This window comes from Myotis lucifugus, unplaced genomic scaffold, assembly GCF_000147115.1.
Source record: "Myotis lucifugus unplaced genomic scaffold, Myoluc2.0 scaffold_309, whole genome shotgun sequence".
Classification (NCBI taxonomy): Eukaryota; Metazoa; Chordata; class Mammalia; order Chiroptera; family Vespertilionidae; genus Myotis; species Myotis lucifugus.
The window spans coordinates 1196779-1220773 of record NW_005871357.1 but is presented as its reverse complement, the minus strand read 5'-3'; the positions used below and the strand labels follow the sequence as shown (position 1 = coordinate 1220773).

The window sequence follows — 23995 nt, the reverse complement described above, 5'->3', positions numbered from 1 at the left end:
TATTTTGAAACCAATCACTTTAATATAGTCTTACAGCTCTAGCCAGTTTGGCTCAGTGGATAGAGCATTGGCCTGCGGACTGAAGGGTCCTGGGTTTGATTCCAGTCAAGGGCACATGCCCAGGTGTGGGCTCAATTCTCAGTAGTGGGTATTCAGGAGGCAGCTGAGCAATGATTCTCTCTCATCCTTGATGTTTTCTGTCTCTCCCTCCTTCTCTGAACTCAATAAAAATATGTTTTAAAAAATTAATATAGTCTTATCTATGAAGGTGTGATATCAAACAAAACAATTTAAATATATATAAGAAATCAGCACCCAAAAGTAGATTTTGATACACCTGATACATTGTGCTGTCCTAGGATAAGGGGGAAAGAAGAAGTCTTTTTATAGAAAGCAGAATAGATATGCCGTAAAGAAGTACAAATATATATAATGTGTCTCCTTTGTAGTGTAATGTAATATTTGAAGTATCAATAGTTTGGTATCAGCAGATTGATATAAATCTGTGTCAAAAAAATTAGTATGAATTGTCTAAGCAAAGTGGACATTTGGGGGAATCTTAAGTTGATTTTTAGTTCAAATTTTATTTTAGTAACAATTGTACTTTGTTTAATCAGTAGATTCAAGTCATATCATGAATCCAGTTATATTTAAATTTTGTAATGATCTGAGAGTGATTCCACACTGAATAAGCAACTTATTATGATGACTGATATAATCATAAATTTGAATTGATTTTTCAGGTACTATCCATTGCCATATATACAGTATTTTCATGACTTACAAAAAAATTTAAGTGTTCTTAAATTGTCGTATCCATGTTATTACTCATATTTTTCTTTGGTTTTATCGGTTCTGGGTATTTCATTTTAAGAAATAAATTCTTTAAACATATAAACTGTGAAATAGTACATTTAGTATCATTAGCAAATGACCAGTAAAAGTCAGGAGAAAAAATACTCTGTATTGCAGTACGCTAACTCTAGCCTAATCATTCATTTCCAACTTTTATGAAGAAGAGATTCTTAGCATATCTTGAAACATAAAATGCTTTTTTAATATACTGAGAAGTAATCATTGTGCTCCAATAAGAATATGTTAATATTTTAGGTAACTGATAACTCGAATGGTATTAGACCCATAATGTTCTGTTCCAGTTCTGTTCGCATCTGGGATTACACTCAAGATGCCTGCATCCGTGTTCTCAGCGGGCACTCCGGCCCCGTGCGGGGGCTGCTGTGGAACCCGGAGATCCCGTACCTCCTCGTCTCCGGCAGCTGGGACTACACGGTGAGGGTGTGGGACACTCGCAAGGGGACGTGCCTGGACACCGTGTGCGATCATGGCGCAGATGTGTACGGTAAAGTGCTCCTCATGCTTTTACACTGTGCCCTCCTCATGGTGACTCTCGTTTCCGAGCAGTATGGTGTTCTTAAGACGTTTTACACTGTTTCATTTTAAAACAACATTCTCATTAGAAACCAGACAGACAAAAAAAGCATCATCAGAAATTCGCAGAATATAACTTTTGTTTACATTGTGGTGTCTTTACCTGCAGGTGTACTTGTGTTTACACACACACACACACACACACACACACACACCCATGCACATATTTGCATGTATGGCTTGGATTTTTCTTCCTCTCCTACCATCAGTCCAGGGGTAAGTTATAAAACAGGAAATCAGTAATGAAGTAGATATAGTTTATTCAGCCATTTCTCTACCGCCAGGATATGTAGAGTGGTGTTTTGTTTTTTAATATTATTGAGTTGGGTATGGAAAATCAGATACCTTATCTTTTGCACATCTTTACTCTCATTTGCAGCACCAACACCTTAATGGGCCTAAGTAGGCCAATTACGATGGCAAAAATGATTCCTGGAAGAAAGTACCCCTAACCCAGCCATGTGTGTCCATGTGCTTCAGCCCAATGGCCTTTTAATTGAGGCAGCGCAAGACTGAGCGTGAGAGAGAATTGCACTTCTGGACATTGTAAATCGAAAGGGCCCCCGTCCTTGTAGCTAGAACTTCCATGGAGTCACAGACGGCTGTGTGCTGCATTGGTATTAATAAACTGAGATGTAATTTCAACATTTTCATCCAGGGCCGCTTGCTTTCCCATAACTATTCCATTTATAAAGGGTGTCCCAAAATTCACGCAAGATTTGAATTTTGCGTGAACATTAACAACAACAAAAAATAAAAGCCTAATTTTACTTGGTTTATTGAATCAGATTCTAATATCTGTTGCCCTTTGATTTCAATCCCTTCAATTTGATAAGCATCACCAAGTACCAGTTATGGATCAGGAGCAGGGACAATGAAGACCAATGAAGACCACGGCTTTGCGTATGTGCCAGCAAAGCCGTGGAGGCCATTTCCCCGATACACTATTCCATACATTACCCTATACTGTATACTTTGTGAATCAATAAGAAATTTACAATTTTTAATTATAAACCTGTGTTTTCTATCAAAATTACTTCTTGCGTGAATTTTGGGACACCCTTTAGCCATTATTTATGGAATGTGCTAAGTAAGTTATTCCATTCTTACAGTATTTTCAGTCAAGATAGAAACATTTCTTCAAAACTCCAATCCTGTATGCGTTCGCTGAGGTCCATGTAGATAAAAAAATATTTCCAATGTTGACTCCAGTTAACACCGTTTCTTCTTCCTTCAGGTTTAACGTGCCATCCGAGCCGCCCCTTCACCATGGCCTCCTGCTCCCGGGACTCCACCGTGAGGCTGTGGTCATTGGCACCTTTAGTCACCCCTTTACAGATTAGCATCCTGGCGGACAGACCGTGGAAGGAAATTATCGGGAACACTGGTACTGACACTATGCATGTGTCAGCTTTTTATTTTTACTTATTTATTTATATATTTACTTTTAAATGTCTTTTTATTGATTTCAGAGAAGGGAGAGGGAGAGAGAGAGAGAGAGAGAAACATCAATGATGAGAATCATTGATAGGCTGCCTCCTGCACGACCCCTACTGGGGATGGAGCCCACAACCCGGGCACGTGCCCAGTCTGGGAATGGAAATGCGACCTCCTGGTTCATAGGTCGACACTCAACCACTGAGCCACACCGGTCGGGCCAGATTTTTATTTTTAACTCAAATTTCCCGACAGCCTTTCCTCACTGAGTGGTGTCTGTTCTCCAGATGACGCCATCCTGCGAGGCGCGCCCCCTGTGCTGTGCGGCAAAGTGTCGAGGGACATTAAACAGGAAATAGAGAAGCTGGGCGGCCACCCGCGTGGGAAGAAGCTCAGGTGGTTTTCGGAGTGTTTGTCCGTGAGTATGACAGGGATGAGGTGTGAGCATTTCCCTTTGCCCCAAAATGGATCGTCACAGCCGTGGTCACAAAGTCATCACATGTTTGCACGTGTCATGGGTTCCCTGCGTCCCTCTGAACATGCCTGCACAGTGGAAGGAAGCCGGTGAAGCCGGAAGCAGGCGATGGGAGGCGTGTGGCCGTTCCCTTGTTAATGCTCAGTTTCGATGTGCCTGCCTTGCGTGTGTGAAGATGCAGCGTGCTGCGGGGTTTCTCTCTCCCTCCCGAGCACATCTCTGGCTGTTGACTCTGATCCACTGTTAGCCTCCAGGTGGCAGTGACAACCTGTGGAACTTGGTGGCCGTGATCAAAGGGCAGGATGACAGCTTGCTTCCCCAGAACTACTGCAGAGGCATCATGCACCTGAAGCACCTGCTGAAGTTCCGCACAGTGAGTGCAGTGGCACACAGGCGGGCTCTGCAGAAAGGAGTGTGCGTGCTCGCCGTCCTATATAATAAAACCCTAACACGCAAATCGACCCAACGGCGGAATGACTGGTCGCTATGACGCACCCTCACCACCAGGGGGCAGACGCTCAATGCAGGAGCTGCCCCCTGATGGTCAGTGTGCTCCCACAGGGGGAGCACCGCTCAGCCAGAAGCCGGGCTCATGGCTGGCGAGCACTAAGGACCCCTCGGGGGATAGCCAGCAGTCAGACATCCCCCGAGGGATCCCGGACTGTGAGAGGGCACAGGCCTGGCTGAGGGATTCCTCTCCCCGGGTGCACCGGGCCTCTAGTTAAAACATAAAGATTATTTTAAAATTTTATATAATTAGAGTTAGTTGACTGAAATACGTGAATGTTGAGGAGATAAATCTTCAGTAAAACCAAGCATGAGAGTCTGACCATGCGAGCAGGAATTTCCTGAGAACCCAGGAGGCAGCCGTAGTTCTCATAAGTCAAACTTCGCGAAATCCCAAAGGTCACCTGGACCTGCTTGCAATGCTTCCCATTTACCCTGCAACCAGGTGACGGGGACGCGGGGGCCACGCTGGGTCTGGTCTCAGGGGCCTGAAAGGCTGTCTTCTGAGCTATGTCTTATTAGACTGGTCGTAGTGAATTGTAATGCAGACGCATTAGTTATCTCACACCTGGTGATCTGCAGTGCCCACCACACACCAGGCCTGGGCCCGGAAAGAGAAGTAGCTCTTAGGTTTGCAGTGAAATGTCCGCAGGGAACTCACCCGTCAGCAGGGAGGGAACTGTGCACAGCTAGACGCGTCTGACTGCCCCAGTTCCCTGGTGGCTGTACAGGAGCCAGTTCGAGGCAGCCAGTAATGTAATGTCTGTCAGCGACCATCTTATGCCTCTTCATCACGGCTGTCTCTCCCTCACTGCCTCCGGCCCTGGGGCCTCTGTGTCGCCATAACCCCAGGAGCTTTAGGGACAGTGGGAGTTCGCCTCTGCCACCCACCCCAGGCCCCCAGGCTCCATCCCACCCGCACTGTGAGCCAGGCTGCCTCCTTTAGGGGGAAGTGTGGTTCTCAGTGCCTGCTTCCCAGAGCCGGATGCTGTTGAGCTGCGTGTCCACAGAGCACTCTTAGAGCAGGTGCATCTCCAGTGCTTGTGTCACACAGTTCAGAAGGGTCTTTTCTTCGCCACAGTCTGAAGCCCAGGAGCTGACCACAGTCAAGATGTCCAAGTTCGGAGGGGGCATCGGCGCGCCGACCACGGAGGAGAGGCTGAAGGAGGCCGCGGACATACACCTGAGGCTCGGGCAGATCCAGCGCTACTGCGAGCTCATGGTGGAGCTCGGCGAGGTGAGGGGCCGTCAGAGCGACATGCGCGAGTTTAGCTGACCTTTCTCCGGGTCTCGCTGGTCCTGGGTCCCTCAAGTGTGTGCCATCACAGGGGGTCCTGGGCTCAGGGACCTGCTAGACACCCATTTCCCACCCCAGGCCCCAGTCAGAAACCCTGGGTGGGAGCCAGGCATCTGAGCTTTTGTTTTGTTTAATATATTTTTATTGAGGAGAGAGAGAGAAACATCAATGATGAGAGAGGTCATTGATCGGCTGCCTCCTGCACGCCCCCCACCGGGGATCAAGCCCCCCACCCAGGCATGTGCCCTCTGGGATCAGAATCTCGACCTCCTGGTTCATAGATGGACACTCAACCACTGAGCCACGCCCGCCGGGCTGATCCGAGCTTTTATAGGCCCTCCCGGTGCCTCCCGAGCAGGAGGAAGTCTGAGAACCACTGCCCGAGGCTGGACTCTGATTCCCGAAGAAGCATCTCCATTGGCTAACTTGTCCCGTGGGTTCCCTCTCGAGTACTGGTTGTCATAACTAAGTCCCGCACTGGCCAGAAGTGCCCACTGAGGGTCATCTGATGGCACAGCCTGATTCTTAAAGAGGACTGAGCTCAACAGTTCCCACGAGAGGTTCCGATGAAGCCGCCCTGGAAAAATCCTGCACAAGGGCCTGCACTGGAAGGTGGGCGGGGACTGGCAGAGCAAAAGGGGGCGGGCTCTGTTCCTTGACCCCGGGGCTGGTTACATGAGTGTAGCCAGGGTGGAAACGTACTGAGCTTTTCATTTTCCTACGCGTGTATTTACTCCAACAAAATTCCCCCACCCCGCCAAAAATCAAAAACAAAAAACTAAGATGACGTGGACTCGTTTCATACTTGATCATTTTTCTAAATGTCTAAGTTAGTTAATTTCATAATTACCATGATGACGACATACAAGTAAGGATACTTATCAATAATATGAAGCTAAGCAATAGCTTTAATAAAATATGTCAAGATGAAGTTTAATGCACCTTTTAATTGCTTCATACTCTAGAGACAATTACTTCCTGACCTTAAATAATAAAATGTGTCATTTAAAAGCATTGTTGAAAGGCACTGCAAATTAAAAAGTGTTTAATCTAGGAGCAGTGTAAAGGTTTTACTTATGAAGAAGTAAAGATATGATGTAAAAGTTACTTTTTTTAACAGGGAACTACTAGAAAGAATAGTACCTATCAAAAGCCAAAGAGAAATACATTTTGATAGAACAGTATAATTCTTTATCTTTATGAATTTTTTATTTTGGCATATCTAATTTTAAACTATTTAATTCAAATTTAATTAAAGATCCTCTACTCAGGTGCAGTTTTATCAATGGACTAATGATCTCCAGAAACTGTGCTTAAAGTCCTTTAGAAATATGGGTGTCCTTACAATTGTTCATCATCACCTCCTTACAGATCGCTTATTCCTGCAAGGCTAGTACTATGAGGTTAGAGCAGCGGTTCTCAACCTGTGGGTCGCGACCCCTTTGGGGGTCGAACGACCCTTTCACAGGGGTCGCCTAAGACCATTGGAAAACACATATATAATTACATATTGTTTTTGTGATTAATCACTATGCTTTAATTATGTCCAATTTGTAACAATGAAATTGGGGGTCACCACAACATGAGGAGCTGTATTAAAGGGTCACGGCATTAGGAAGGTTGAGAACCACTGGGTTAGAGAAACATTTAATCTTTTCACTTACAAGACCTGTTTTTATTGAAAGAGCTTGGTGACATTAATTTAGTCTACATTTCAACTTATTTTTTCCATTTCTTCCTACTATAGTGTAGTTAAATTTCCCTTTAAAACATATTTAGATTCCCTTCCTTAGGTAGCATGATTATAAATTATATAATATTTAAAATTACCTGATTAAATTTTAACATTAATTGTAGGCTAATTACCAATTTTATAGCCTTAATTGCAGTAGAGCTCTGTTTTGAAAAGCCTTCATTAAAACCAAGTTTTGCACCCTGTCTGGTGGCTCCGTTGGTTGGAGTATCATCCCATACACAGGAAAGGTCATGGCACATACCTAGGTTGTTGTGCACGTACCTCAGAGGCAACTGATCGATGTTTCTCTCTCACATTGATGTTTCTCTTCCTCTCCCTCCCTCTCTCTCTAAAAATCAATTTAAAAAACATATCCTTCGGTGAGGATTAAAAAATGTTTTAAATAAAATGAAGTTTTGATTTATGTAGTGATCTTTCAGAATATTTTCCCCTCACTTCCCTTCCAGACTTGAATGTAAACTCCATATTTTTTTTATTGATTTCAGAGAGGAAGGGAGAGGGAGAGAGAGAGAGGTAGAAACATCAATGATGGGAAAGAATCATTGAAAGGCTGCCTCCTGCACACCCCTACTGGAGATCGAGCCTGCAACCCAGGCATGTGCTCTTGACCGGAATCGAACCTGGGACCCTTCAGTCTGCAGGCCGACACTCTATCCACTGAGCCAAACCATCCAGGGCTGAACTCCATATTTTTAAATCACAGTCACAGTCAGCCTTGGTTGAGCAATGAACTTCTTTATTAGTAGCCTAATATTTCAAATATGAAGACTGGTGTTACCAGTTGTAAAGGAAGAACTTACAATAAATGTAATTTATAAAAATGAGTAAGGAAAGAATAGAAATAGATATATTTGTTAAACATAACAGTGAAATAAAATCTCAGTGCAAATTATTTTGAACGTAGAACATAGAATACCACAGAAAAATTACTCTGGTGTTGTGTTGGACGATGAGTTAATATATTTTTCAAACTAAAAACTCTAGTTACTATCCCTCCCCCACCATCACCTTCTTTCTCTCTTCCTCCCCCTCTTCCTAGCTCTTGTCTCTCTGTATAATACTAGTTTGGGATTTTCCCTGCTAAATAATACAATTTACATATCATTTCATTTTAAAACTAGAGGCCTGATGCACAAAATTCGTGCAAGGGGCTTGGCCCTCGCAACTGCGGCAGCTTGCCTTGGCCCTCGCAGCCCTGGCTTTGTCTGGAAGGTCATCCGGAAGGACATCCGGAAGGTCATTTGGCTGTCTGGTCTAATTAGCATATTAAGCTTTTATTATTATAGACTAGAGGCCTGATGCATGAAAATCATGCAAGAGAAGACCTTCCTTTCCCTGGCTGCCGGCACCGGCTTCCCTCTGACACCCGGGACCCGGGCTTCCCTCGCAGCCCGGCTTCATTGAGAAGGTCGTCCGGAAGGACGTCTGGAGGGACGTCTGATCTAATTAGCATATTAGGCTTTTAATATTTAGGATATAGTAATATTTATACTCTGTGGGATGAATGAGATAGAATAGAAAAGTAATTCTGGAAATGCTCACACTCTAAATACACTCTAAAATCTTGTTTCATAAATCTGAGTTCATTAAAGAACAAGTCTGCCGGGCGTGAGACTATGCATCAGAACGCTGTGTTTCTGCTCTTCTCCCTCTGCTGCAGTGGGACAAAGCCTTGTCCGTGGCACCAGGCGTCTCGGTGAAGTACTGGAGGAAGTTAACGCAGAGGTAAGGCCGTCTGTATCCCAGAGCCCTTCCAGATATGTTAGCGTAGGAACAACAGGTGAAGAGGACGGCAGCTTTTGAGATTTCTACTTTACGTTCTTTTAAATAATAACTGAATTTTCATGTCTTCTGACACAATAAACTAATTGGTTACAAGTCATTTTGCTGCTCTTATGTTTGACCTGACATCTGATAAAGTAATTGGAAGGCCAATTTCCCATGTCAGTGGATGAAATGACAGGTCCATAAACATGCCCACTGGTGACTGTGTTGCTACTGAACGGTAAGTGGTGAGATTTTCCGAAGGTTCCCAGATGTTTGTGGAATACTTCCTCTGTAACCTCAGAAACTCTCAGCAGACACTCATCCCCGCCTTTTCCTCTCCGGGGATCTTAGGGAGGAGCAGGTGGTCAAGGAGAGCGTCAACACCAAGCAAGCTTGACTAGGTGTCCTTGCTTACAAATGTCATAAACAAGATTTCTTTCTAAGATGTATTCGCTTTCTAGGGCTGCCATAACAACGCACCACAAGCGAGGTGGTTTGGAACAACGGAAATGTATTCCGTCCCAGTTCCGGAGCCAGGGGTCTGATATCAGGTCATTGGCAGGGGTGGTTCCTGCGGGGGGCTCTGAGAAAGAATCAGATCCACGCCTCCTCCCAGCACCTGGTGGTGGCCAGCAGTCCTTGGCTTGCAGACACATCACTCCAACCTCTGCCTGTCTTCACATGGCATTGTTCCTGTGTGTCCCTGTGCCCAAATTCCCCTCTTTTGATAAGGACATGACCCATATCATATTGAGGGTCTGTCTTCACCCCTGACCCACTATAACCCTATCGTAATTAATTACATTGACACCCTATTTCCAAATAAGGTAACGTTCACAGATACCATGGGTCAGAATGTCAACATATTTTTGGGGGACACATTTTAACTTACAACATAAGACTATTCTCCATTCATTCATTCATTCATTCGTTCAACAAATATTTATTTAGTGCTTATTATGTGTTAATCACTGAGCTAGGCCTATAGAATACTGTTTAATGAGTATTTATATCTAGCATTAAAAATAAAAACTTTTCATTTTTATTTCATGGTACATGATTTGTAATAAAATTGAATTGCACCTCACATTTACCATTAAAAATCAATCAGTGAAGCCTGGAGCACCACGGGAGTAACTCATTGGCCATGGAGGCAGGGTCCCCAGCACCTGCTCTCCCAGCTGTGAGCTCAGCAGCAGGCGGCCCCGCCCTCCGCTGGAGGCTCCCTCCCCTAAGCTCCAAGATCCAGGGAATTCTCGGGTCCTCGCTACGGGGTCCTGAGTGCTACTCCTCCTACTGAAGCCTTAGGAGGTCAAGTTAGCTGAGGACATTTATTCCTCAAAACAGTTTTGTCTTAACCTCAGCAAAAGCTCTTTTTCATTGATCTTTGAAAACTGACACCAGATTTTCCCTGCTCCATGGTCCACATGGTGGCCAGGAAATGATCTCTCTCCCCAAGGCTCCCAAGTCTACATTCCATAGACCCGGCCATTGAGCTTGATTGGCGGTCTCTTCCTAGTTCCGAATGCCAAGGGGGAGAATACTGTTTCTAATCAGCTGTAACAAGGGAGTCAGGGTCACGTGGTATCAAGAGAGCTGTTGGGAGGGACCCCAATGACCCTGTACATTGGGGATGATGGAAGGTGAGCTGGAAGAACAACATAAAATGCATCTACTGCCCCTGCTCAAAGATTGGCCATCGAAATGCAATTTAGTGCAAATGCCAACGCAAATTAGATAAACCAGATTCGTGCTCAACAAAGCAGGTTAAACACTAAGAGTGGAAGGAACTAGCTGGCCTTTGGGAAAATACCTGGGACGATGGTAGGGAAAGAGAAGCAGAGACAGACAGACGTGGATACAATAGAGACAGAGACACCCACAGGTACCCTTCGTAATCTTCGGCGTCAGGATCCCCCACCCCTTTCACCTGTCTGCAACATTCCTGGGTCACTTACAATACCCCACCTTTCATTATCAATATTTATGTTCTTGCATCAGTCTTTTTAATGATTTTTAAGCAAGTGGCATTTAGAAGCTTTCTATTCATCATTGTGTTCACAGTACCATTTAAAATTCTCTTTAACAAAGCAGACACCCACACATTTGTTAATCCAGTCGAGAGCAGATCTGCCATGGTGCTGTATCTAGTCTATCTAGTTGACCTTCAGAAAAATATATCGCTCGTGCAAATAAATAAGCTGCACTAATTTTAAGACCTGCCTGGTCAGTACATTTAAAATATGTAGTGGTCTAAGGGAAGAAATATCTATTATTTCTGAAAGTTTTTGTCTTCTATGATTTGATCATAACATCTGTCTTTTTAAAAAAGTGATATGCAAAAAAGCTTTTATGAAATCTGCCTCCAAGTTTAGATATTTCAGAAAAGCTCAGTCCACCCGAGAGCCTTGAAATGACTGTGTTGTAAAAAGAGAAATTATTCTCATTTCATTAGGAGAGCCGACCAGCTAATCCAGGAAGATAAGGACGACGCCATCCCATACTGCATCGCCACTGGGGATGTGAGAAAACTGGTCCACTTTTTTATGGCCCGGGGTCAGCTTAAAGAAGCTCTGCTTGTGGCCCAGGTACAGGTGCAGAGTCACGCTGCGCATGTTGGAGAGTAGGTGTGGAAGGGAGAGGGTCCTGTTGACTGATGGCCATCTTCACAGAGTCAGGGAAGGCCAGGGTTTGTGCCGTGGTCACACTGACCTCGTTTTAGGTCCTCACATACCCTGAACTCGGAGCCTTTGTTCACTGCTGAACGTTACATGAGCTCGACCAGCTTTTCCTGGTAACCGAGCACTGAAGCTCCATGTTCATACAACGGAGTTCACCTGTTTTTTGTTTTTGGTTTTTTTTTTTTCAAATTCTAAGGTGGCTCCAAATTATGGTATAAATTTCAAGCATGACTTAGGTATCCTTTGTTCAAAATACTAGTCTGAAATGTGTCACTTACCAACAGTGAGCTAAAGATTAATTCAAGTAACGGTGTGTGCCCTAGCCGGTGGTGGGAGCATCGGCCCTGGGACTGAGGGTCATGGGCTCCATTCTGGTCAAGGGCACAGACCGCGGTTGCAGGCTGGACCCCTGGCCCCAGCTGGGGTGGGTGAGGGAAGCAACCAATCGATGTGTCTCTCTCACATTGATGTTTCTCTCTCTCTCTCTCTCTCCCCCCCCCGTCACCCTCCCCCCCACCTCTAAAAATCAATGGGCAAGAAATATCCTTGGATGAGAATTAACACACACACAAAAAGGAATAGTGCTGTGAAGGCCTGGGGAGGAGTAGGGAGTGAGAGGAGGGGGTCAGTGGGGGGAAGAAGGGAACATCGGTAATACTTTCAACAATAAAGATTAATTTTTAAAGAGAGTGATGAAAGTCTTCGTTCCATCCCAGGCTGCGTGTGAGGGAAACATGCAAACCTGCCACGTCTCCACCCCTGACGGAGCCTCCGGTCCCAAGGACGCCCGCGGGGAGGACTTCACTGGGTGAGCGGCGATGCCGTGTTTGGGGTCGATAGGTTTTCTATGGCTGGTTTCCCTCTCGGCGTATTTCAGGGCCCTGTAGCCCGTCTTCCTTTGCACACAAGGACGTGGCTGGCTCAGGTCCCCCTGCATTTCCCACCAGGATCCAGGTTCTGTGGCAGCTTCCGACGCCAGGTGCACAGGGACATGTCAGCCATGTGGGGGCAGCCTAGACCCCCTTTAGCTTCCAGGAAGGCAAACGGGTTTCAGTGTGGAGACTGCAAGGCCAGCACCTGAGTCCTAAGGCTGAGGCAGCCCCTGGGGAAGGGCTGTGTGGGGCCACGATGCTCCCTGTGCAGTCAGTGCGGACCGGCCCGGTGACATTGCTCATCACCCATGGCCCCAGGGTTAGTGTCTGGAGTAGCATTTCAGCCTCTTGCAAAGAAGAAATCCAGAGTTGCGTTTGCAAAGGAAAGGGGACTAGACATCTCCAGCGTCTTTCCCTTTTCCAAATCTAGTCGCCCGCCTTCCCGGCCTCTTCTCTCGGCTCCCGTTTCGCCCTAGAACATAGGACATTGGAACGATTAGGACACTGACCGGGTAAAAAGGGTCATAAAATGTTGGGCAGTGATGTGTTGGGACCAGCGTTTCCTCCTGGTCTTGGCTGCCCTCTGCCAGCCCACTCCTGCCTCTTGCAGACCTAGCACGCACACTTCCCATGGCCCATCACCACCCAAACCTTGGAAAGTTAGGGCTCCGCCTGCAGCTCTCCACAGGTTAACTGCCCCCTGCCGCCGAGTCTCAGCTCATTCCAGGAGGGGCGGCAAGTTTTGAAAATCAGGCCTTTTCCTGACATTAGGGGCCTCACCAGCTCGTCTGCTAAGAAAGATTATTGTCCTGACGTCCCCCAAGTCCGGCTTCGACCTAAGTCCCGGGGGTCCAGTTAGGGCCCTCCCATCCGCGCACCAGCCTGTGATAGGGCATCAGCTCCCTTCCTGGGGCGCCTGCTGATCTAGAATGTCCCCCTCTTCTCCCCTCCTCTTCTCCCGAGGCTCCTGCACGCGGCGAGCGCACAGCTGGCGGAGTGGCACTTCCAGGGCGGCCGGGCGGTGCGGGCCGCCTGCTGCCACCTGGCCGTGGACGATGTGGAGGTACAGTGGGGCGGAGGGGGCATGTGAGGGGAAGGGCGGGTGTCTGAGGGACAACAGGCTGACTCCTGAGTCATATCCGGGTCAGCATGCTTTCCCAGCCAAGGGGGACACTGCGCAGGCCCTGGGATCTGTCCTTCCGTTTTAAATTTCTATCACAAGGGCCTCTTGTGACGAGCTGGCTCGAAGTATCTCGTTGTAGGTGAAGCAAGAGGTGGTAAAGGGGAAGTCGCTGCACTTGCACTCCACTCCTGACGTTTGAAAGATCTTACTTTACTTCAGTATGTTCTTCGCCAGTTATACTGTTAGGGTGTTTCCCACGGGACCCACTAATGGAATCAGGGAAATCCTAAGTAAAGATGCAGACTGGGGGCTCCTGGCTCCTAGAACACTGCCTTCCCGGGATAATTGATACTCATCGTACACTACTTAGGAAGCTTTTAAGAACTGACACTTTTGCCCTGCCAGGTCGCTCAGTGGTTGAGCATTGACCTATGAACCAGGAGGTCATGGTTCGATCCCCGGTCAGGGCTCACGCCTGGGTTGAGGGCTTGATCCCCCAGTGTGGGGCATGGAGGAGGCAGCTGATCAGTGATGCTCTCTCATCATTGATGTTTCTCTCTCTCTCTCCCTCTCCCTTCCTTTCTGAAATCAATAAAAATACATTTAAAAAATAATTTACCTTTTTTTCTGATAGAAACTGAAGGACATATTGAGGACATTGCAGAGAGACTGTTGTTAATTACAAAAATATGAGCAAGCGCTCCAAATCCTTAAATTCTAACCTTAGAGAGTATTTCCTGTATGTCCCTTTATCAGCTTTTCCGCTTGAAATTGCAGTCACCCCTACGTCCTGTGTAGAAATAGTGCAGCAGGATTTTATAAGAATGCCTGAGTGTTGGCTAATGCACCCTGCTCTGCTTCCTGAGCTTGGCGGGAGCGGTGCCCCTGCCCCGTGTGCGTCTCTGACCCTGAGGACATTGTTTCTCCCTGGCAAGCTGGCCATGGCATCCCTGCTCCGCGGGAACGAGCTGGAGTTGGCAGTCTGCGTGGGCACGGTCCTGGGCGAGTCGGCAGCCCCAGCCACCCACTACGCCCTGGAATTGTTGGCCAGAAAATGCATGATGATCCCAATGTGGTAAGAGCTCCTAAATGCAAAAAAAGAATGTTATGGTGATGGAATGCATCTCTTCAGTCTTGCAAGTCGCATTTGATCACTTGTTGGGAGTATACAGGGTGTCCTGTTTTGTGTGTGTTTTTTTATTATCAGAAGCTAACATATAGTTGATACCTAAACTAGACAAGGACAGTACAGAAAGAAAAACTGCCAGAGAATCTCACTCATGAACATGGAAGCAAAAGTCTGGAACCAAATACTTAGCTAGCCAAAGTCAGGCCTATAGAAAAGGATCAAGGGTAACTTGCCTTTATACCAGAGAAATAAAGTTGGATAACTTTAGAAATACAATTAATATAATTTATCACATTAATGGAATGACATAGAATAATCATATTATTGTCAGAAAGATACAGAAAGTCATTTGATAACAGTCAGTATTGGTATATAATAAGAGTATTAAAATCTCTTAAACTAGGAATAAAAAGAAATGTACTTAATCTGGTAATGAATACTTATAAAAACCTACCACAGACATTCTTTGTATTGGTCAAATATCAGAAAGCATCTTTTTTGAGAGCAGGGTCTCCTTTTTTAATAAAGGATAAGATTGTGAGAGGAAAGGGGGGTGTGAGAATGAAGTAACGGTTGTGTAATGAAATCTACCGTGGCCCATCCTGAAGTAGCCCAGCTGTAATTCCATAGAACTCCCAGCCCATAAAGCATCAGGAGACAGTAATGTGTGCATCTTAAGATTATCAGGACCACACATTCCCACATGTCAAATTCTGCATCCCTGCTCCTCCTTGTCAGATCCTGTGTCTTGGTTTAAGGTTTGGGAAATAAGGTCACGTTTCCAATGGAGAGTAATAACTAAGGTGGTTTACCGGGGACTTGGCACAGGCCATTGCCTCGAACTTGGCAGCGCTTTCAGGGACAGACCCTGGGAAGTGGCAGGGGCGACCTGGGCTTCCTGGTCCAGTGGGTTCCCGCTCACCTCTGCAGAGCCCTGTCCTCAGGGCCGACCGCCCTTCATTAGGGAGGGACTTTAGGAAAGATGCAGGGGATGCTGTCACTCAGAAGGTATGTGTTGAGTAAAGATGGTTTTAGACTTTAATCTTCTCTCTCACCTAATTACTTAGCACCTCGAGACTTTTTGGATAAGCTTGTTTGCTAGAACTTTGACCTCTCCCCGCTGTACACCCCTTGCACACACGCCACTCTTAAGATGAGCTCTCAGATTCACCTCAGGCCTCAGTGCGTGGTCAGAACCAGGATTCAAGGCCACATGAATAGTCTCCAAAGTGTGCACTCTTACCTAGGGTCTCAGTCAGTACAGCTGCTGTAACAAACACTCCGGCAGCTCGTAGACAACAGAAATGCATTTCTCATGGTTCTCGAAGCTGAGACCTTCAAGATCCAGGCACTTGCAGATTAGGTGTCCATGGAGCTGGCCTCCTGGTTAACAGTTGGCATCTTCCACTGTGTCCCATGGGGAGGGGGGTTCTCTGTGGCCTCGTCTGTGAGGGCACCAGCCCTGTTCATGCCGGCTCTGCCCTCCTGACCTGAGCACCTTCCAAGGCCTGACCTCCAAGTACCATCTCCTTGAGGGTTTGGTTTCCACGCGTGAGTTTGGGGGCACACACATGCAGACTGCAGCAGCCATCACACAATTCTGCCCCCTGTGGGGGCTGACTCAGGCAACACTGTCCACTCTCCTTTCTGCCCGCACGTGGGAGCTCTAGAGTGAGCCGGGCATCCCAGAGCTGTTCTTCGTGACCCATATGGCGCGGGGGTAGGAGAGCCTCTTCCCCCCACCCCAGCACGCCGTGGTGCCCCCCCCCCCATCGGTGTACGCATTGCTGCCCCTCTGAGAGACCCAGGTCTCCCTCGGTCGAGAACTGCAGTGGTCAGTCACCTCGTCGCCGTGGCTTCCCTCAGACCCATCCCAAAGCACAAGGCCTGTTCTGAGAGGTGACTGCCTCCATGTACAGTCAGCACCCAATCTAAGGAAATGTGGTTTGTGTGTGTGTGTGTTTATGTGAAAGAAAAAAAAAAAGGCAAACAGGAATAGATACTGAATTTAAAAGAGTTTTTAAAATCTTTCAGCTGACTATATATCTTAGGTGCTTTTAATATAAAGCAAACGTCTGTTTCCCTGTAACTCCCCCAGGAGTTCTTCCTTTATATACCCATCGATACGTAGATATGTGTGCCGAAAACCAGGGCACAGTTCAAATTCCGAAATAGATGATGCTGATCGGTTATTTGCGGGGGAATGGAGATCTGTAAGTCCAATGGCTAGTAGAGCTCCACAGATTTTAAAGAAAAATTAAGATAGCAGCATAGTTTCAGTAGAATGCGTATAACTTCATAAACCAAGAATCCTTCACATGTCTGTGTTTGCTGGTTAAAGTTCGCTGCTGGTTGGTTCTCATTGCCTGTCTATGGTATTCATATCCAGAATTGTTTTCCTTTTAGCTTTCCATCTGATGAATACAGGTATCATCTACTTTTATAAAAACTGCTTAATTAAATATTTATATTCTATATTATTGGGACACCAACTCTGTAGTAAGAAATTATCATTAACTGTTTTCACTTTGTCTTACAGAATGCCAATTTATTTCCACAATTTATAGCATATAAAACCTAAACACAGAGGAATGACAAAAGTTCCTATAACCTAGGCACAAAGCACTTGTGATTTTATACTTAGAGGTGTATAATAAGTGAACTGTGGCTCTCTACAATATAAAATAATAGCGAATTCAGCTAAGCAAATTGAAGTGCCTGTTCTGATAGTGAAATTTAAGAGGTTAGATCATTTGTTTGGTCCATATCATTATTTGTAATATGGTTTGCTAAATTTTCAGTAAGTAGTGATTTTACCTAACGAGTGAATAAAATTAGATAGCATTGCTGTAAATTTTACTGTATCAGGATATAATTCAATACAGGTTTTTGTCTGTAGTTGATAGAAGTTTGAGTAGAATTTTAGGGTGGCAATTTTATACATTATAAAAGCAAGTAATTTCTATATTCTCATGGACATTATTGAAAACTGCTATTAACTGTTAGTGTCAGAAAACATAAAGTCATTCATAATTTTAGCAAGAACAGATGAATTACTTTAATTTGGAAATTGTAAACACATTCAAAGATTTACCTTTGCAATGATAATAGAAAATGAGACACAACAAATTATCTCTATTGTTCTATGCTCACTATATTCTTGATTAAATATCTCTTAATGTTTTTAAAAATAGCTCGTTCACATTAATGGCCGATCTAGATTTCCCTGAAGGCTTCGCACGGAGGTGAAGGAGGGTCTGTCTCAGTCCGCAGCACACCCTTCCTAACTCACACTTGAAGTATCGCCTCTTCTGAAGTCATGCTGAATGTTGATCAGTTTCTTGAAAGCTGAATAATAACATCTCAAACTATGAAAATTAGTGTTTTCTCAGTTACGATGCATGCAACCAAAAACTCCATCTAGTGATTTTAGAAAAGAATTTTATAAAAAATACTTTATTTTTTTAAATATATTTTTATTGATTTCAGAGAGAGGGAGGGAGAGGGAGAAGAAGATAGAAACATCAGTGATGAAAGAGAATCATTGATCAGCTGCCTCCTGCACACCCCCTACTGTGGATCAAGCCCACAACCTGTGCATGTGCCCTGACCAGGAATCAAACCATGACCTCCTGGTTCATAGGTCAATGCTCAACCACTGAGCCACACCAGCTGGGCAAAAAAAGTATTTTTAATGTAAAGCTGCTGTACATGCAATTTCTTACACACCTTAGTTTTCAGTGATTTATTCCATTGATCACATCTCTAAAAATGTAAATGAGAAAATTGCATTTGTGTGTGACATCCACCTAATGTTTAACAGATAGGCAGGATGCCCGGCTTCCAAACATAACCTGCGTACTCTAATGAGTGACACCCTGTCCATGGCTGGCGAGCATTCACTTCACAGTCTGCAATTCATTCCAAAGCACAGATCTAATTCAACTCAGTGTGATTAGGCAATTATATAGTGACAGAATCAATTGTGAACATGTGAAGACTCCGTTTAGAGCTTTAAAAACTATTTGGATCCTGGCCGGTGCTGCTCAGTGGTTGAGCGTTGACCCTTGAACCAGGAGGTCAGGGTTTGATTCCCAGGTCAGGGCACATGCCTGGGTGGCAGGCTCGATCCAAGCAGGCGGCGTGCAGGAGGCAGCCGATCCATGACTCTCCCCCTTTCCCTTCCTCTCTCTGAAATCAATAAGAACATATTTTTTAAAAGAACTATTTAGGAATCTCATCACACATTCTTCCTCCACGCCCTTTGGTCCCTGGAATCTGTGCCGAGGAGCGTCATGGTTAAGCGGGAGGTTAGTGCTGTTGTGAAGCTAGGGCGGCGTGGGAGATACCCTGAGCCTCCTTCCTCGGACTTAGTTCTCGTGTTGTGTGTGCAGTTTTGTTTTCATGGGCGTTTCCCCTTTTGTTATGTGACCAGGAATTTGGCAGCCGATCTGCTCCTGATGATTCCAGATAATGAACTTCAGCTGGTGAAGCTCTGTGCCTTCTACCCAGGCTGCGAGGAGGAGATGAGCGATCTCCGCGAGAAGGTAGTCGGGGACGCAGAACCGTGACTTAACTCATTTCAGGTTCAGGGATTGAGATACAAACAGAGAAGCAAAGATTTGGTCTCCCTGGGGCCCTTGTATATATACAACAAAGACGATCCTAAGAAGTAACTGTTACTGAGCTTCTGCCCTGTGCTGGGAACTCTTCTAAATGTTCACATGTATTTGTATTTTACTCTGTCCTCACGAAACCCTGAAAAGCAGGGGGTGTTGTTCCTATTGCATAAAGAAAGTGAGCACAGAGGAGGGAAGGAAGCTGTTGCCTGAGTGAGTGAATGGTGGGCGAGACCACCAGCCTCAATGCCTGCCCCCAGCCCCAGCCCTCCCACTGCTCCCCTTTGCACTCAAGGAGCATGAATGTCAACTTTTAAAAGTAGACAATTTAAGGCCTTTAAAAGAATTGATAACGTATAATGAAATTTGCATGCATTTTTCTTAAGTGCTTTAAAAGAATGCTCCTTTGCAGAATATAGGAATTTATGTACCGAGATTATATATAAAACAACCCAAGTGTTCCACAATAGGGAGGTTATATGTTTATATAGCTTGTAGGACATTTCTGTGTGTTAGTGCTACTAATGCATTAAAAAGATCTTGAAGTTCTGTTTTTATTGACATTAGTCAGCTGTAAAACAAGTGAAAAGCAGATTATGACACTACGCACACGCCACGTGATTTTCATTCTGAAAATGACTACACGGCATATTTAAGAAGATACATATAGTTCTTTTGAGCAAAAGATAAAAGTAAAAAATGTTCTCATCTTCAACTCTAAAAATAACAAAGATTTTTTACTTATATGAACCTTGATGTTCCCCCCAGTGTGAGTGGCCCTACTCATTCAATAATGGGTACTTACTGAGTATTGTGTTAATATAGATAAACCAAGTGTGTGTGTGTGTGTGTGTGTGTGTGTGTGTGTGTGTGTTTGTGGGAGTATGAGTGTGTTTGTGAGTGTGAAAGTGTGTATGTGTATTTGTATGTGTGTGTATGTGTGTGAGTGTGAGTGTGATATCAGAGAAAATACTTGTGAAAAGATAAATGTTGAGAGTTACGAATGGGTTGTGAGCTGAGTGACTTTAACTTCCTTATACGCTTTGTCTTCCCTGACTCGCTTTATAAATGAGCTGTGCTTTGCTCATAAACATGACAAATGAAAATTATTTTTTGTGGAAATCGATGCACACGGAAGGAAGAGGGATGCTGTTTTAGGTTGCGCTTTACATGGCTGCGCACTGTCTTACTGCACACGGGCATGTCCCTGGCCCAGAAGGCTTAGGGAGATTAGCACCTGACTGCGATCACAGCTGTTAAAGTGGGGCCGGAGGGGCGGGAAGGTCTCCACCAAGTCTTTCACCGCACGCACATTCTGGAGAACATAATTACTGTCTCGTCAGACTCCATTAATAACACTTCAGAAAGACTAGTTAGAATGTGTGAAGAAGCGACTAGCTGGACAACTTCACAAGTAGTACAGACAATTATATATTCAAATATTATGTTACACAACTTCCAGAACTTTAAGATTCAACAAGAATTACAGGGGTGATCACCTTACTCCTCTTGTCCTATCCTATTTGAGTGGGAAATTTAAATGGGGACCACTGTTTTTACCAGTTAACTGCCATGCATCCAAAACGGAAACCATCCCCTTTTCTTCCATATGCGCTGGAATATTTACAATTTAAGTTACCGTGATCTTCTTTACAAACCCAGAGACGTCACCAGCAAGTCTGATTTTAAAATTGGGCGACCAGAGTTGATACGCGAGGTTTGCGGCTATAGACGCGGGTGGCGTGTGGGGCAGGTCCGCCTCCTGCATCTGTAGACGCTGATAGCGTCCAAGGGGTTCATCCCCTCTGCTCTTTGAGCGTTCCTCAAAGTGAAGAAGCCTTTTTTTAATCTAGCCAGGCACAGTACCACGCACATAGGAGTTGCTCAATAAATAACTGTTGCTTAGTGAGTAGAGATAGGAAACAATAGGAGGTGTCATTCACATGAGAGCTCCTGTGTTGTAGTTTGTGGTGATTTTTCTGAGAGGTTGAGTGATCTGTAATGTTAAATATACCTAATTTTTAAACAACAGAAACTATTGAGTAAATGCATTAGTAAGTAAGTGAATTGAATAAACTTACTTTTTGGTCACTTAAGGGGATATAAGAGAAAAGTGAGGGGAAGAGGGTGGCAGGTCCCCCAGGAGAAGAGACAGGTGACCTCATGGGGGTGAGGCACACTTTCCAGAGTCATAACGCAAACCATTTCTTGCTGTGGCAGCTCATTGCAGTGGTGGCCAGAGTGGTGGGAGCCAGAGCATCAAACTGTTTATCAGTGTCACTCAGAAACTAACCAACACAATTCAACAATTTAACTGAACCAACCATGGACATTATTGGAATTTGATCCAGGAGATAACATAATTCCTGCCTTGTTATGGAAGCAGAACTCACCTGTGGGAGGAATAGACTCGGTTTTAACCGGATTTTTAAAAATGGAGACCATGGGGAGTACTGCTTCTCATGCCACAGTGATGACATTCCATGGGCTCCAACCCCACACAGTGTAGGATTTCCGGACGGCAAAGCTAAAACTTGCAGAGCTTGTACAATTATTGAAATGAAGCTGCTTTGTCTCAGAGGTCACATGAAATTAATGTATTGTGTACATTAGTTCTTTATAATGGTCAGCATATTTGTTCTAAAATAACTAATCTCAGCATTTTTTCCTAAGTCACGGCTGCAGGCACTAGTTCCAATATCACAACCAAGGCAATTCACTTCCCCCTCTTTTATTAGGTAATGGGTGATAAAAACCACTGACTCTTGGGTAACATCCTATTTATTATTATTAATGATTATCACTATTATTATTACACCTTCAAGATAGCTTCATAAATATATCTCAGTAGAAGTTATTTTATGCACATCTATTTTGAGCAACTTTCATAAGAAATAAATATGAAGCTTATTTAGTACTTATACTGTTACTTTTATCTCTGCACATTTTGGTGATGTTGTCCTCAACCCGATTATTTTCTAGTGCAAGCTGCCCACCGTAGAAGAATGTATGCAGTTGGCGGAGACAGCGCATGCAGATGGCAATGTGTTTGAAGCTGTAAAGTATTACTTGTTAAGTCAAGAACCTGAAAAAGCCCTTCCTGTTGGTATTGACTTTGTCAAAGGTGAGTGTTTAGTTGGTAGAGACATTTGAAATCTACTCATTTATCTCATATTTTCATTTATACTGCTAAAAAGCTTTCACATCAAGCACGAGCCACCCTACCTTGAGAAAGGAAAGACACTGCTGACCATATGGGGTGGGGCCTGAGAGAGGGTGGGTGGGTGAATGAATACCTGTGATCTGATCCCAGGGACAGATAGGATTCACCAGAAGGGAGCTGATCACATGGGTTCAACAGTGGGTGAGACATGACCGCTGCTCCTTAGAGACTCTTCATTTCGTTCTGTTTGCCAGAACACATCAGTAGTTCCGATTGGACTTTGGACACCATTCACCCCGTTCTTGACCTGCTGAGTTACATTCAGACGGAGAAGTTACTCCTGCCCACATGTACCGAGTGAGTACCTTTCCCCAGAACCCATCACTCCAGCCACGTGGTGTTTCACGGGGGCTCTGCGAGTTTTGGTGTTTAGATCAGGAACTAAGATCGTCTTGGGCAGGTAGAAGGACATGTCGAAAAAATTATGTTTTTATCCGTTGTCATCTTAAGAAAAAGTGCAGAGGTCAGTTTGAACCAGGAATCATAAATCTTAGTGGGCTCCTTTACTAATAGCGTTTGTATGTTTATATAGGTATGTACACACACATACACACATACACACCAGGTTCAAATGGGGCTGATTTAAAGCTTTTTGGTGGTTTTGGACTTCACAGTCCTGAGAAACTGGTGGTCTTACCTGTTAACCCCCCATGTGTGCAAAGCATGCTGGGTTGGGGAAGAAGTGAAAGCGCTAGGACGTCAAAGGTGGACGCTGCCCCCAGAAACAAGTGTCCTTTAAGGCAGGGTGGGGAACCTCCTCTGCCGAGGGCCAGTTGGATATTCATAACATCATTCTTGGGCCACACAAAATTATCAGCTTAAAAACTAGCCTGCTCTATTTGGTCAAACATTTCATTAGCTCACCCCTCATGCCTTGGCAGGGCCAGACCGAATGATTTCACGGGCCTTACACGGCCCTCGGGCCAGAGGTCCCCTGCCCCTGGTTCAAGGTCACTGTTCCATGTGGCTGAGGTCCCGAGACTGTGGATAATCTGTGATGGAGGCCTTGGGCCACTTTTGCTTGATGCCCGTGTGAAAAGGTGAAGCCGTGTCTGCATGCGTGGCAGATCCTGGGCAGGAAGGTGGTGGGTGAGAGTCCGTGTGATGGGGATTCCTACTCTGACCCAGCAGCTCCCGAGGGAGCGAGCACATGAAGAAGCAGCGGAGTAACCTAGAAAAACAAGAAGGCGAGAGTGAGATAATGTTGAAGATCGGTGTTTTGAGCCTGAATTTATCATAGCACAACGCCTGTCTGAGTTGCCTAATGAAGGCAGCACCCTCAAGTTCAGAACATTTTCTAAACAGAGTTTGCTGTCAATGTCACCCATTAAAACAGACACAAGTACAGTAACTACAGATGAGAATGATGCTCTAGACTTCAATGGGATTCTTAAACCGAACCATCTTCCCCCGCAGAGCGCGGAACGAGTTGCTCATACTGAGTGGCTACTCGGGCGCGCTGCTGGCCGCCAGGAGACAGTACGCGAGCATCGTCCCCGCTCTCTATGAGTACACGAGGTAAGGGCACCCCTGCTGCCGGGAGAGGAGGGGGTTCTTCATTGAGTGGTGTCCCCAGTACTGCCGCACACGTCCTTATCCGCTCAGCCTGCGCTGTGTCATCCACAAGGACGGGTGGGTCCTGCGTCGCCGGGCCCTGCCT

At 45.2% G+C, this 23995-nt stretch overlaps 1 protein-coding gene across 3 annotated transcripts in view; it reads left to right on the top strand.

The window, feature by feature from the left end:
• WDR17 (WD repeat domain 17) overlaps positions 1-23995 on the top strand; it is a 67982-nt gene that overhangs the window by 37610 nt on the left and 6377 nt on the right. For all 3 annotated transcript variants that reach the window (XM_023763933.1, XM_023763931.1, XM_023763932.1), the window contains 14 exons: positions 1158-1360; positions 2687-2836; positions 3174-3304; positions 3609-3734; positions 4950-5105; positions 8582-8646; positions 11144-11276; positions 12086-12177; positions 13205-13304; positions 14300-14439; positions 18929-19040; positions 22095-22236; positions 22530-22632; positions 23752-23853. In XM_023763933.1, coding sequence (XP_023619701.1) covers positions 1158-1360; positions 2687-2836; positions 3174-3304; positions 3609-3734; positions 4950-5105; positions 8582-8646; positions 11144-11276; positions 12086-12177; positions 13205-13304; positions 14300-14439; positions 18929-19040; positions 22095-22236; positions 22530-22632; positions 23752-23853 — 1755 coding nt within the window. The remainder of the gene's footprint in view (positions 1-1157; positions 1361-2686; positions 2837-3173; positions 3305-3608; positions 3735-4949; positions 5106-8581; positions 8647-11143; positions 11277-12085; positions 12178-13204; positions 13305-14299; positions 14440-18928; positions 19041-22094; positions 22237-22529; positions 22633-23751; positions 23854-23995) is intronic.